General features: G+C 32.2%; 1 protein-coding gene across 10 annotated transcripts in view; it reads right to left on the reverse strand.

Annotated features, from left to right (window-relative positions):
• The window catches only part of LOC140431731 (facilitated trehalose transporter Tret1-like), a 66,128-nt gene extending 57,981 nt beyond the window's left edge, over positions 1–8,147 (reverse strand). For 2 of the 10 annotated variants that reach the window (XM_072519618.1, XM_072519622.1), the window contains exon 1: positions 7,898–8,037. In XM_072519618.1, the coding sequence (XP_072375719.1) occupies positions 7,898–7,923 (26 nt within the window). In that variant the 5' untranslated portion in view covers positions 7,924–8,037. The other 8 variants (XM_072519631.1, XM_072519654.1, XM_072519640.1 and 5 more) reach the window with 8 other exon arrangements.
• Between the last annotated feature and the right edge of the window lie 4,827 nt (positions 8,148–12,974).

The raw sequence follows: 12,974 nt of genomic DNA on the forward strand, positions 1-12,974 counted from the left end.
AAAAAAGGCTCGTTAAATTCAAGCCAGTGCTCGGTAAACGCAACTATCGGGGGAAATCCTAATTCCTCTAGAAACAAAAATAATTCATCTGTTTTATATCTTAGAGAACAAATATTAATCAGAACCATGCTAAATTATATCTCGTATGTACGTTCATTAATAATGAAGATACTGTGTAGTGCCCTTTTAGTAGTCGCCTTGTTTGTTTTCATATATAAATATATTAGTTATATGCGCTCGTAGTACCCTTTTGATGCCCTATGATAGTGCCCTATGATATATCGTATGCAACTACATATACGTTGATTAATAATGAAGACACTGTTTAGTGTCCTTTTTGTAGTCGCATTGTTTGTTTTTTTCTATCTTAATATATTTGTGATATCCTTCCCTTTTATTGAACGTTTCACACGCTCCAATCGGACCAGTAACAAAGGAGATATGATGTAATGCCCTCTTAGCAATTTTTATTTTGGTAAAGCGTTAACGTTTGTTAAACGTTATTTTATTTTAATAGTAAGTTTATGTTTATCTTACCCTATGATATATAATAAATATATATACATCATTGATCTTACCTTGCAATTACATTAACCTTTACTTTTAGCAATTTTGCGAAAAAATTAATTACTGTGAAGTAGTAAAATTTCTGATTAACAGTATTTGAATTATCAATTTGTAGAATAAATTAGCAATAAATTAACCGTATCGTTTCAAGAACAAAATATGATTGATGTGTCAAATGTTTGTAGTTCAGATTTCTTTCCTAGGTGGCGTCATTACCTTACTGGACAAACGGTGTGACTTGTCATCATAGCCTTTTATATAGATAGTTTATTATATTTTGTCCTGTCGCTAATAACCCTCAGTGGTTGATGCGGTTATTAAAAAAAAAAAAAAGAATTTGGCTAGAAGCTGCACCTCATTGTATATAAAACAATTTTAATAACCTGTCAAAATGAAAAATACGAAAATGTGAAATGTCAGCTTTTATTAATAAACTTAATAAGCATCTATACAGAGCGTAACTCGTATACTGACTGCCTGGAGGCTCTGGAATTCATCATGCAAAACGTTAATAACTGGGTAAAAAATCATGGACTGACCATTTCCCCTGACAAATCAGCCACAATGATATTCACTAGACATAGGATTCGTACACCTGACAAAATAAAGTTGTCTGGATATGATATACCTATTGTTAAAGAATACAAATATCTTGGCATTCTTCTTGATCCCAAACTCTTATGGTCAAAACATGTGGAATATATAAAAAGTAGGTGTGAAAAAGGTATTAATATTCTTAAATGTGTTACTAATCGAAGATGGGGTGCTGACCCCAAAGTTGCATTGATGTTTTACAGAGCCTACGTGCGATCTATTGTAGACTATGGTTGCATTCTGTATGGTGCCGCCAGTAACACACACTTATTAACTGTAGACCGCATTCAGTTTAAATGTCTAAGAATATGCTTGGGCACCATGAAGTCTACTCCTTGCCCTGTACTACTTGCTGAAAGTAATGAAATACCTCTTCAAAATCGTCGAGAAATTATGGCAATTAAACATATCCTGAAGCTAAGATTAAATAATAATAATCTACTTAGTCAACTGTATGAGTTATCTATTGAAAACCTCTCAAATAAATACTGGCGCATAAAAAATTCTCCTCCACTTGCTGATGCTTTCTTAGAAACTAATGAGTATCCTAATATCTATGGCAAAGAAAAAAGATTACCAATATATAAAGCTAATTTTCAGGTAACATTAAATAAACCAAAAGTCATTATACCAAAGTACACAGAATTCCCACAAATAAACTTTGTCTTACTTAGATCCATATTGAGTGACTATAATGATCACGTAATAATGTATACTGATGGTTCCAAAAAAGAGGATGGTGCCACAGGTTGCGCAGTTTACATTCCACATAAAAGCGAAGCTTTGAAAATTAAACTTCCATCACATTGTTCAATATATACTGCTGAAGCGGTAGCTATCGAAAAAGCATTAGATTGGCTAGATTCACACAATTTAAATAAAGCAGTAATATTATCAGATTCATTATCGGTCATTAAAGGATTAAACTCAGATATGACTCAACATAAAAGAAATAATATTCTTTGTGCTATTAAAAATAAAATATAGAGTAAAGATATTACAGTTATTTGGGTTAAAAGTCATATAGGTATCGAGGGAAATGAACTGGTTGATCAGCTTGCTAAAGATGCGACCCATGTTGGACTCTATATTCCCATATTTACATTGGAGGACTTACAACAACATTATTATAACAAAATTTTTATAAATTGGAAAGAAAAATGGAAAAACATAGCAACGAATTCAAATAATCAATATTATACTATCCACCCTACCCTACCACAAGATGTTGACTATATTTTCAAATATGCAATGCCAAAGAAGTTGACAGCCACAATTACTCGACTGAAAACTAATCACGGTGCATTCCCAGCTCACTTGGCTAAGTTAAATATTATCCCTTCTGGGGTATGCTCATGCGATAATGTATCACAATGTGACATCAACCATATTCTTTTTAAGTGCGATAAACATAGGTATGAAACAGATCAGCTGTATTCAAAACTATCAGAACTTAAAATTCAGACTCCCATAAACATCACCCATTTACTCTCCTTAGATAGTAGAGAAGTATACGAACTAATATGTAACTTTTTATTTAAAGTTGGTTACATTATTTAAAAACTAATATCTTACATTACAATTCTGTGGCTAAAGGACTAGTTTCCAAGCCAACTCACCAAACACACACACACACATATTAATAAACTTGATTTGACTAATTAATTATTGTGATGATAATAAAAACGTTCCTATCATAAACCTTTTTTAATTTGTATTGACCGAATAAATCTACCAGAAATCGATAAATTGGCACATTACATTATTTTATGTTTATATTGTATAAAATTAATGTTAATAAGGTATTTAGAAATATAAACTATTTTCTGCTTTGACGACCTTCCGTATAAAAATATAAATATCTCGTTTTATTGACATTAGATATTGAAGAAGGTTAAATTGGATATAAACCTAAACATTTATATGAAAAATCGTGACAAAAGAATGATAATATTATAGCATTAGTTGGTAAATTACAATAATTTTTTGATAAATATCCGACTATTAATATTCTAGCATGTATTGTCGTAAGTATCTATTCTTAATAGACTATCATAATTATTCATGCAATTAAGGAAAAAAAACCAAAACGGAAAACCAAATATTTATAATGTAGGTTTAAGGTCACTGGTGATCTGCAAAAATACTTAAAAAAGAAATAATAAAGCTAGTATGCGTGGCTAACTTTTGATACTGTATCCATTACCCTTAAGTTAGAGTAAACAGTATTCCAAGAGCAACCAAAACCTATAAAACGATAATTAAAACCAGTGCTCACTTATGTAACGGAAACAGGAAGAGCCGCTGCAAATCTCAAAAGTACATATTGAGAACAAGAAACGGCCGAGTTAACAAAAATAGCGTTAATGTAGTGAATAACTACATTAGCTATAGTATAATAACTACATTAGGTAGTTTGGAAGTCTATCTCCTCCGTTGAAGCATCTACTTGTTCTATTACTGTTTGTTCCACTGATCCCATTACGTACGTGTTGTTTCTGTCTTCTAGATAGCTACACAGTAGTCTCCCGTAACGACTTTGTTGTTTTATTGAACCAGTTATAGTTCGATAGAACAACAAACCAGAAATGATACTCTGAAACTATTTTCAGGGTAATATTTCCCGTCATTATCTTTACTACAGTGTTTTCCATAGTAACCAAGCCATCTAGTATAGTAATTAGTTTTATTCCTTTTTTTACTAGAATAGCTGTACTTCCTTATAGTGCCCCGTAATAATTTCTATAGATACCATAGCCCGGAAATTTGGTTCTTCATACTAGTTTCCGCTAGTTTTGTTTCTTGCTATAATATCTAATTTGAGTCTATTGGTAAACTCATCCAGAATATTGATTTTTGTTCTCAGCTCTCCTGAGTTCCATGACCCAATCCGTAGATCATCTGACTGGTAGAACATTATTGTTTACTGAAGCTTTCCAGTGCAGTCATGAAATTTGACATTTTTTCAAGCATACTGGTGAAGTTATTTAACTACTTGTTTAAACTGGCGATGAGTGCAGTGGTTTCGTTGGTTGCTGCAGAAATTATTGTTGTAGCGGTGCTTGGTGCTTTGACTTGGTTTGGGGTCTTTTTGTCGCTTGTACGTACTCTACGTTCTTATTTGCTGGTGTACTTTGTACACTTCTGCTCCTGGTTGGCTGTGGAGCCACTAGTTTTCTTTTAGGTGTTTGGAGCCACCTCTATAGTTGGCGGTATGTTGATCCGATCCCAACGATTGATTTTTCTTTAATTTGTCTACTGCTTGTTAAAATGCAATAATTTCCTTGTTATCCGCTTTGTCTACTAGTATATCAGAGTTCGCCTCTCTATTATATTCTCAAACTTTTACTTAAAAGATGAAAAGTGTACAAGAACAAAAAAATTCAACGTTTGAAAAGCAGAAAATGTACAAATTAACTTTGTATACCAATTTTTAATACATAAAGTTAAAACCTACGTAATATTTAGAAACACATCTTAAACGTACGACGTTAGAAAGGAAGGCATTTTTATCAAATATTTCAATTTTAGCAGTCTACAAAAACGTAATAGAAAGAACAAAATGAAACAGTCACTAAAAAATTACGGTTCTTTTTGGGCTATACTAGAAATCATAGACTAATGTGTGAACTTGAAATAAAATAATTATTTAAAACTATCATAAACCCATGGAAATTTCTTAAATCAAACGGTTTTGCATTTACAATGGTATATACAAGTCATTTAAATATGGAGTCAAGTGGATTAAAATTGAGAAAGGACATATAAGAAACATACATATAGAAATTTCAAGTGTGTGGAGAAAGCTACTTTTTCTCCACACAAATGGAGTTCCTCCATTGTAAATTGTGATGTAGATTATCGTCGGATAAACTGCATCCAAAGATTTTCTGTTAGGGCTAAAGATAACTTTCCAGCCTCAATAGCCTCAATGTCATAAATGCCAACATAAAATTTTTATTTTTGACAATTATATTGCCAAAAGTAAAATTTCGTTTAAACATTCTTTTTTGTTTAGTAACAAAAAGAAGAAGATTTATTCACCGTTGACAGATGTCTGAAAGAATGTAACAGATATATGGAGAATTAAATATGACATTTTACAAGTTTTATATATAAATCATAAAGAAAGAATATAATTATAAATTTTGCTTAAATTTTGAATTTCTGATCTTTTGTTTAAACTATTATCACTTTTGCTAATACAAACCATTTCCAAAAAAGTCCTTTTAAATTTATTACTTTCACTACATAAAATTTTAATGTTATCAAAATCCATAATATGGTCTTTATCGATTACATGCTCTGCCAAAGCACAAGATGGTTTTTTAATTCTGCAATCACAACAAGAAAAGGATAATGCGAGTTAACATTAAAATAAAGGTAAAAGATATCGGCATAGCTCGCAATAAAGAAAGAAAAATATAATAAAATATGTGTATAAGATGGAAGGCAACCGTATATACGTGTTTCTGACTATTGGTCGTCTTCAGTACGGTGCTGCCAATTTAGAAAAGGAGCATATTATCTTGGAAAAGGATCACTACAGCAGCAATGCGACCAATTTGTGGCAATAATGTTAGAAGACTCTGAGGTTCCCAGAGCAACAACCAACACATCCACGGAGGAAGCTAAACTACCTGAGGAAAGGAATACCAAACGTTTCAAACAACAAGAAATTTCTTGTGTAAGACTATCTGAACAAAAAACAAATAAATTCTCTATACACTGAGGAGTACGGCAAGGAGACACCGTCTCTCCAAAGCTATTCAGGATGCTTTTAGAACATACGTGTAAGAAGGTAGATCTGAACGAGCATGGTATCAACATAAATAAAGAAAAGCTCAGTCATTTGAGATTTGCAGATGACATCGTCCATATAGCCAATCGTATAAATTATGCAATAATAATGTTTGAAAAATTATAGTACGCTTCCTTGGAGGTCGAACTAAAGATTAATATGAACAAGACGCAAATAATGACTAATCTGGTGTTAAATCGAAATATTGCTGTTGATGGAAGGGGTATTGTGCAGACTACATCGTATAAGTACTTAGGACATGAAATTCGGTTCGGCAGAGATAACCAGACATGTGAGTTTCCACGTAGCATAAGATTAGCCTGGGCAGCGTTTGGTAAAATAAACTATGTATTTAAATCGGATCTATCCATCTGCCCCAAAAGGGAAATCTTTGACCAATGTGTGTTACCTGTACTCACTTATGGAGCGGAGCATTAACAGTCACAAAAAAAGGGTGGTGAATAAGATTCGTGTGACTCAGAGGGCTATGGAGCTCCAGATGTTGGGTGTCTCTCGAAGAGACCGAATCCCAAACGAAGAAATACGTCGTAGAACAAAAATAACAGACGCCATCGAAAAAATCACGTCGCTTCAATGGAATTGGGCAGGACACATCGCCACATTATCACATTATTAGACAACCGATGGACACAAACGTATTGTCGAGTAGAGACCAAGATACGGAACAGAGGACGCCCACCAACTATATGGACTGACGACCTGAAGCGTGTAGCAATAACAAGATGCAAGCCGCATAAGACACAGACATATGGAAAGAGCTGAGGGAGACCTATGGACGCATACAGGTTGACGATGATAATGATGATTATATATATATATATATATATATATATATATATATATATATATATATATATATATATATATATATATATATGTATATATATATATATATATATTATATATATATGATATATAGATATATATGTTCCAAAAGGTTTCCGCAGTTAGTACAATATTAAACCTAGAGCTAAGATTAATACTAATTAATATTAAACTCAACAATCTTCCGGCTTAAACCACGTTGATTATCATCGTGTCTAGCTTTCGACATCCTCTTCGATGTCTTGTTCAGGTCTTCCGAGGTCTCAGTGTCCCTAGCCCCCAGACAATACTACACTGATCATTATTCAATACATTACTAGTACTACGAATAGAGGACGGTTTATTTATACCGTCGATGGTGAAGTGGTTTGTCAAATCCTACTGTCAGAAATGTTCGCGTCAATTCCCGCGACAATCCACACGCTAACCACCACGCCAACCTTTACCTAAACCATGTCACCTTCGACGGTATAAATGAACCGTCCTCTATTTCCAGTACCAGTAATGCATTGATTAGTCATCAGTGTAGTCGTGTTTGGGGGCTTGGGAGACTGAGACCTCGAAAGCCCTGAAGAAGACATCGAAGAGGATGTCGAAAGCTAGACGCGATGAAAATCAACGCGGTTCAATCCGGAAGACTGTTGAGTTTAATATTAATTCCTTTAATAGTATTAATGTTAGCTCTAGGCTTAATATACATATATATATATATATATATATATATATACATATATATATATATATACTTATATATATATATATATATATATATATATATATATATATATATATATATATATATATATATATATATATATATATATATATATATATATAATAATTAATTAATATAATTGAACTGATAAAACAATACATTTCAATTTTAAAAATAAATAATTGGAAAGACAAACGCGAAATAGATCAGAATAGAAAATAGTTCTTGAACAGGTCAAGACACAAGAAGTATTGTCGAGGTAATTATGACGATGGTTGTTAATAAATTTGTTTTATTTTTTATTAAATTAAGAAAAGTGACATATTTCTTAACATTTAATATTTATCAATAATTGTAAATTTAATAAAACTTACGAAGGATGATCAAATGTATTACACATATTAATTATTATTGATATCACATTCTCAAACCAGTACACATTTTCTTTCCACAGTAAACATTCAAGATAACGGCACAGAAATACCAACGATGTGCAGCAAATTACTTCACTAATACCTACTAATACATAGAACTTTCTTCACTCTCACAAAACTACTAATTCAATAATCGCATCTCAAGCAAGGTGAGTGTTAACACTGAGAGATTATGAGTACCTACGCTGCGCTGCAAAAAATATTAGCGAATCGGTTTTTACAATTTTATATCAAAAGTATACATACCTGTTTGACCTTCATTAATTAAATCAAATCTTTTGATATCTCTTGTATATCAAGAATAATACTTTTTCAGTGTTAAATACTTTTAATAACATAATAAAATACCCAATTCCTGAACAAGAACTCTAACCACTATATTATTATAGACCTATGGCAGATGGCAGATTGAGTTAGAATAGCAGGAGGAGATTCCATAGTGAAGGATGTCCTATAGTATTTTAGTAGTGGTAACAGCGACAACGACAATGCGAGTAGTAATAGTACTGTTCTATAATCCAAGTAGAAGACAGACTACTTTAGGACATGGCAATCTTGCGCTAAGCTAACTACTGTTTGTCACCTAGATTCCATTCCCCATGAGCAACAGACTGTAGCTTTTTATTCCTTCAAATCCCTATTTATTCCTTTCCACCCCATACCCATCGCCAACCCTCCTGACAATCGTGGCGATGTATCTGTCAAGCCTTCCCTCTATGATGTGGAAAATAAAAACTCAAGGAATGGTACCCCTAATGGGTAGGATTAAATATAGGAACATACAGTATTAGATCCGTGACATAAACATGAACATAAACGATGACATAAAGGTTCGAGAACTCGAAGAAGTTCTATCTGGTATAAAGTGGGACCTAGTACTAGATAATCTTCTTCTTACAACAGTATAGGAACGATATGACTTCGTAGTAACCTGATTTTTATGGATACTGATAAATCATGATAAAAGATTGCTAATAATTCTTAGATCACAGGTGTTTATTCCAATATTTGTTATTATCCACAAGGAAACTAAATTTCTGTAGTTGGCTGTATACCATGTAACACAAAAAAATTTTTATTTAAAAAATTTCGTTTATAAAAGTATAATAATAAAAAACCCTATCGGGACACATCATAAAACGTTTTCGGAATAACTATTCCATCATCAGGGTTATCTGGAAGTACATGTTTGAAGCCACTAAATATGTGCGCAAAAACCCTTTAAATGTAGTTTTGATTAACTTTGGATTAGTCTTAGGACTAGCAACCCCAGTGGAGTCCTACGTTGCCATGTGATTCCTTTTATAACTTAAACATAGAGCAATAAACGTTGACTTCAGCCATGATCTTGGTATGGTAAATAATGTGGTTATTAAATTAGATGACCTTTTATTTGGAATATAACTGTACACTCTTTTATAACAGTACTTATCCTAATTGTATTTAGTACTTAGTTAAAGTTGCTATGAGACTACTTCATAATTACTAATACGTGATACGTCAACTTGCCATCTTGACGTTAATTTAGTTCTGATCCCTGAGATGATAATCGTTGTCTCTTTTATAATAGTTCTTGCTATATCAGCAGTCATTCATTAGTGGGTCAAGTTTTTTTATCAACCTACGACAACAATACGTTTGCGATTCACAATTCTGCTGACTTACACATTCTAATCGAGGCTATTTTTTATGAATGTCCTCGATTCGAATTATTAAACATATATTATATAAACAAATGCGAAGTGTGTTCACGTTTCTGTTGACTTATTCTTTTTATGAATTGTAATATTTTAGGGATAGTACCGCACCATCCCCCTTACGGAAAAAATTTCTCTCTTGCAATTGTCTCATTCCTCTCTCCCTTTCCGTCCTCCCTTTAAATATATTATAATAGCTTCATGAGTTCAGCATATGACTTGTAAGTTCCAGGAGTTTTGCCATCTTTTGTTGCTTTTTCCACTTAATCTGATGTAATTGGTAAGTTATATATATATATATATATATATATATATATATATATATATATAGGACGGAGGTTGTTCGGACCTATTATCATCAAAGAGTTCTTGTATGTATTTGGTACATTTGCATATTTCTTGATTTTTGTCTGCAATGATGTTCCCCTATTGATCTTGCAGTTTGCTAGCTGTGTTAGATTTTTGAAGAACAGCTGCCTGTTTTACCTTTTTATGCATATTAAATGTATCGTGTTTTTGTTCCAACAACTCAATCTCTTTACACTGTGTTTTTAACCAATTTTGTTTCGTATTTCAGTTCTTATTTGTCTCTGAATATTTTTGTACATTCTTATATTGTTCTTTGATTTTCTTCTTTCTTCCATGAGTTGAAGTATGAAGTATTTCATACTTCAATGTTGTCATTCATCCAACTTTTCCTCTTCTCTTTATTTTCTATTAGATGTTTTTCTCTGATCTTAATAAAAGTTTCACATATATTCTGGAGTAATTCTTCTGGATTATATGTTTGCTTTATGCTACTTAGCTTTTCTGAAAGAATCCGTGCGACTGTCTCTTTTGTTTCCCTATCTTTTAGTCTTCTCATATCACATTTTTCGTTCCTTTTTTTGTAATCTTTTTAAATCTAAACCTAAATTTACCAATACCACAGGAACATGATCTGTAGATAAGTCAGCATTGGGATAACTTTTAACTGATAGGCATCCATTACGGAATATCTTGTTCACCATTATGTAATCAATTTAATTCCTTATTATGTTTCCTTGTTGATATTGCGGAGAAAACTAAGTATACAAACGTCTTGGTGGTAGTTTGAAGAACGTATTTAGTATCACCAATTCTTCTTCCTCTACTCTTCTATTTTTAATCTTTTTTGCCCTTTTATTTCTCTTCCCTAGACCAAAATCACCAATGAATTCACCGCTTTTCCCTTTATTTCTCTCTACCAATTTTAGCATTCAAGTGAACCATAATAATAGTTCTTTTCTTCTTTTTTAATTTGTTTAAGTAAATTTATTGACAACTCATATAATTGCCTTATCTCTTTTTGGTTTATCGCTGGTTGGGACAAACACTTGTAAAACATTTAATTTGACCGGAGTAGTATTCAGTTGGATTATTATTAATCTTTCAAAAACTTGTATAACATTTGTAACATATTGACGTAGAAGGGGTGGCCGTTAGGTATACAAAATTTGTAACGAGTCCGTTACTTAAATAATCGTTTACCTTTTTTTTTGTGACTGGAATCTTTTAATTTAATTCTAAATTAAATTCATATTGAAATATTCTTAAAATAAATATTTAAATAACTCCCAGTAAATCTTATTTTCTAAGGTTGGCATTAAACCGCGCCACCAGTGGTAAGATTCTGAAAGTACATCCAACCTTAACAGGGCACTTGTCAACTGGATGTGATCGAAGAAAGGTCGTTTCGATCAGAGTAGTAGCGGCTGGGAAGTGCCATTTTTTCCCGAATTGAGTTTAAGTTTATTTTATTGTCAAGAGCTGTTTGTTTTAGAAGAAATTAGTTGAGTTATTTTGTTGTTTGTACGAGGATACTTTCAGTTGGGTCACCCTAGCCGCCTACTCCCAGAATCCAGTTGCAAGTCAGGGGAAGAAATACTTTTAGTTTTTTTTGGGTTGTACTTACTAAGGACAAGGGGAAGAAGTTTTCAAGTTCATTGGTTTTTATTGGAAATTTAAGAAGAATTTTAAGTTGACTTATTTGTCTAAGAGTACCTGATACAGGGAATCCAGGTTTGGTGTACCTTTTACCACCTGAGTCTAGTTCTCCACCGGATCATCTTCAAGGGCAACCTACGGAAACCGGCAGGAAGAACTTACTTTTATTTTTGTTTTTCATTCAATTATTTTAAATAACTTTTGCTACGTCCTCTTCAAGGTTTTAACTTTTGGTTCCACTTTTAATTTAAATATATATTCTTAATAATAAATACCTTCAATTTTCTTAAAACATTAATCATTGTAACTTAATTTAATTATTTATTGTCTACCAAGGGATGAGGTTATAACTCTCCCTTGAATTTCTCTTTGTTAGGTTATCGTGTGCACACATATCCAGAGAGTTTTCACTTGAAAACCTAAACAATTCTTGAACGAAAACTAAACTATTAGTGAGTAGTATATAATTATATTTATTATTTATACATTATTATTGGGTATAACTTTTGTCACGATTTGAAATTAAGGGGTATATCAGGGGTAAATTGTTTTATAATTATATTTAGGGATTTTACTGTAAATATAGCTATAGTTAACTGTACATAAGAGGTGGTGGTTTAGTATATAAGCATTTAAAATAGTGTGTACCTAAGTTTGGTAATTATTAAAGTTGTGGTTAAAAATTTAATATTTCATTTAGTACCTATCTTTCATATTTCAGCAATACAAGATATCTCGGAAGAAAACATTTAACTTCCTGGCGCCCAAGCATTCATTAGAGCAACTTTTATCTTTCATCTGTTTATTTCTTGGTGGTTTTCTTGTCATTAGTTCTTATATCTTACGGTCTCTGTAGGGCATGCAAATTGGCCGAATCCTTCTTTGAGTGTCAAGTGGTCATTCTCCTGCATAGTCGCTAGCCAACACTTAATTCTGCTATATTTTAAAATTCATATTTACCCTTTATTTATTTCTTTTACATAATTTATTTCTATCTAATCCCTTCCATCTTCCGTTATTCCACATATTAGTTCGTTGGTGTATTAAGGTGCATTTTAGAGTTCACCCTTTTGCTACACTGGATACAGTCACCCAGACTCCTTAGCACATTTTTGTTACATTGGCGAGCCCAACGTGGTGCCTATTTTCAGTTCAGACCGTACATTCTGTAGTATATTTCTCTTTGCAAAATATTCTTTATTATTTCTAATTTGTTCCTGTTGCTCTTTGTTCAATTTTTTTAACTTCTTTATTTATTTATTTTTCCTTATTAGATTTACATTTATAGGTATACTTGTATTGCTGTAGTTTACTTACATTCATATTTAAACCCTCACCTTTTTAATCTCATTGTG

This window comes from Diabrotica undecimpunctata, chromosome 1, assembly GCF_040954645.1.
Source record: "Diabrotica undecimpunctata isolate CICGRU chromosome 1, icDiaUnde3, whole genome shotgun sequence".
NCBI classification, from domain to species: domain Eukaryota; kingdom Metazoa; phylum Arthropoda; class Insecta; order Coleoptera; family Chrysomelidae; genus Diabrotica; species Diabrotica undecimpunctata.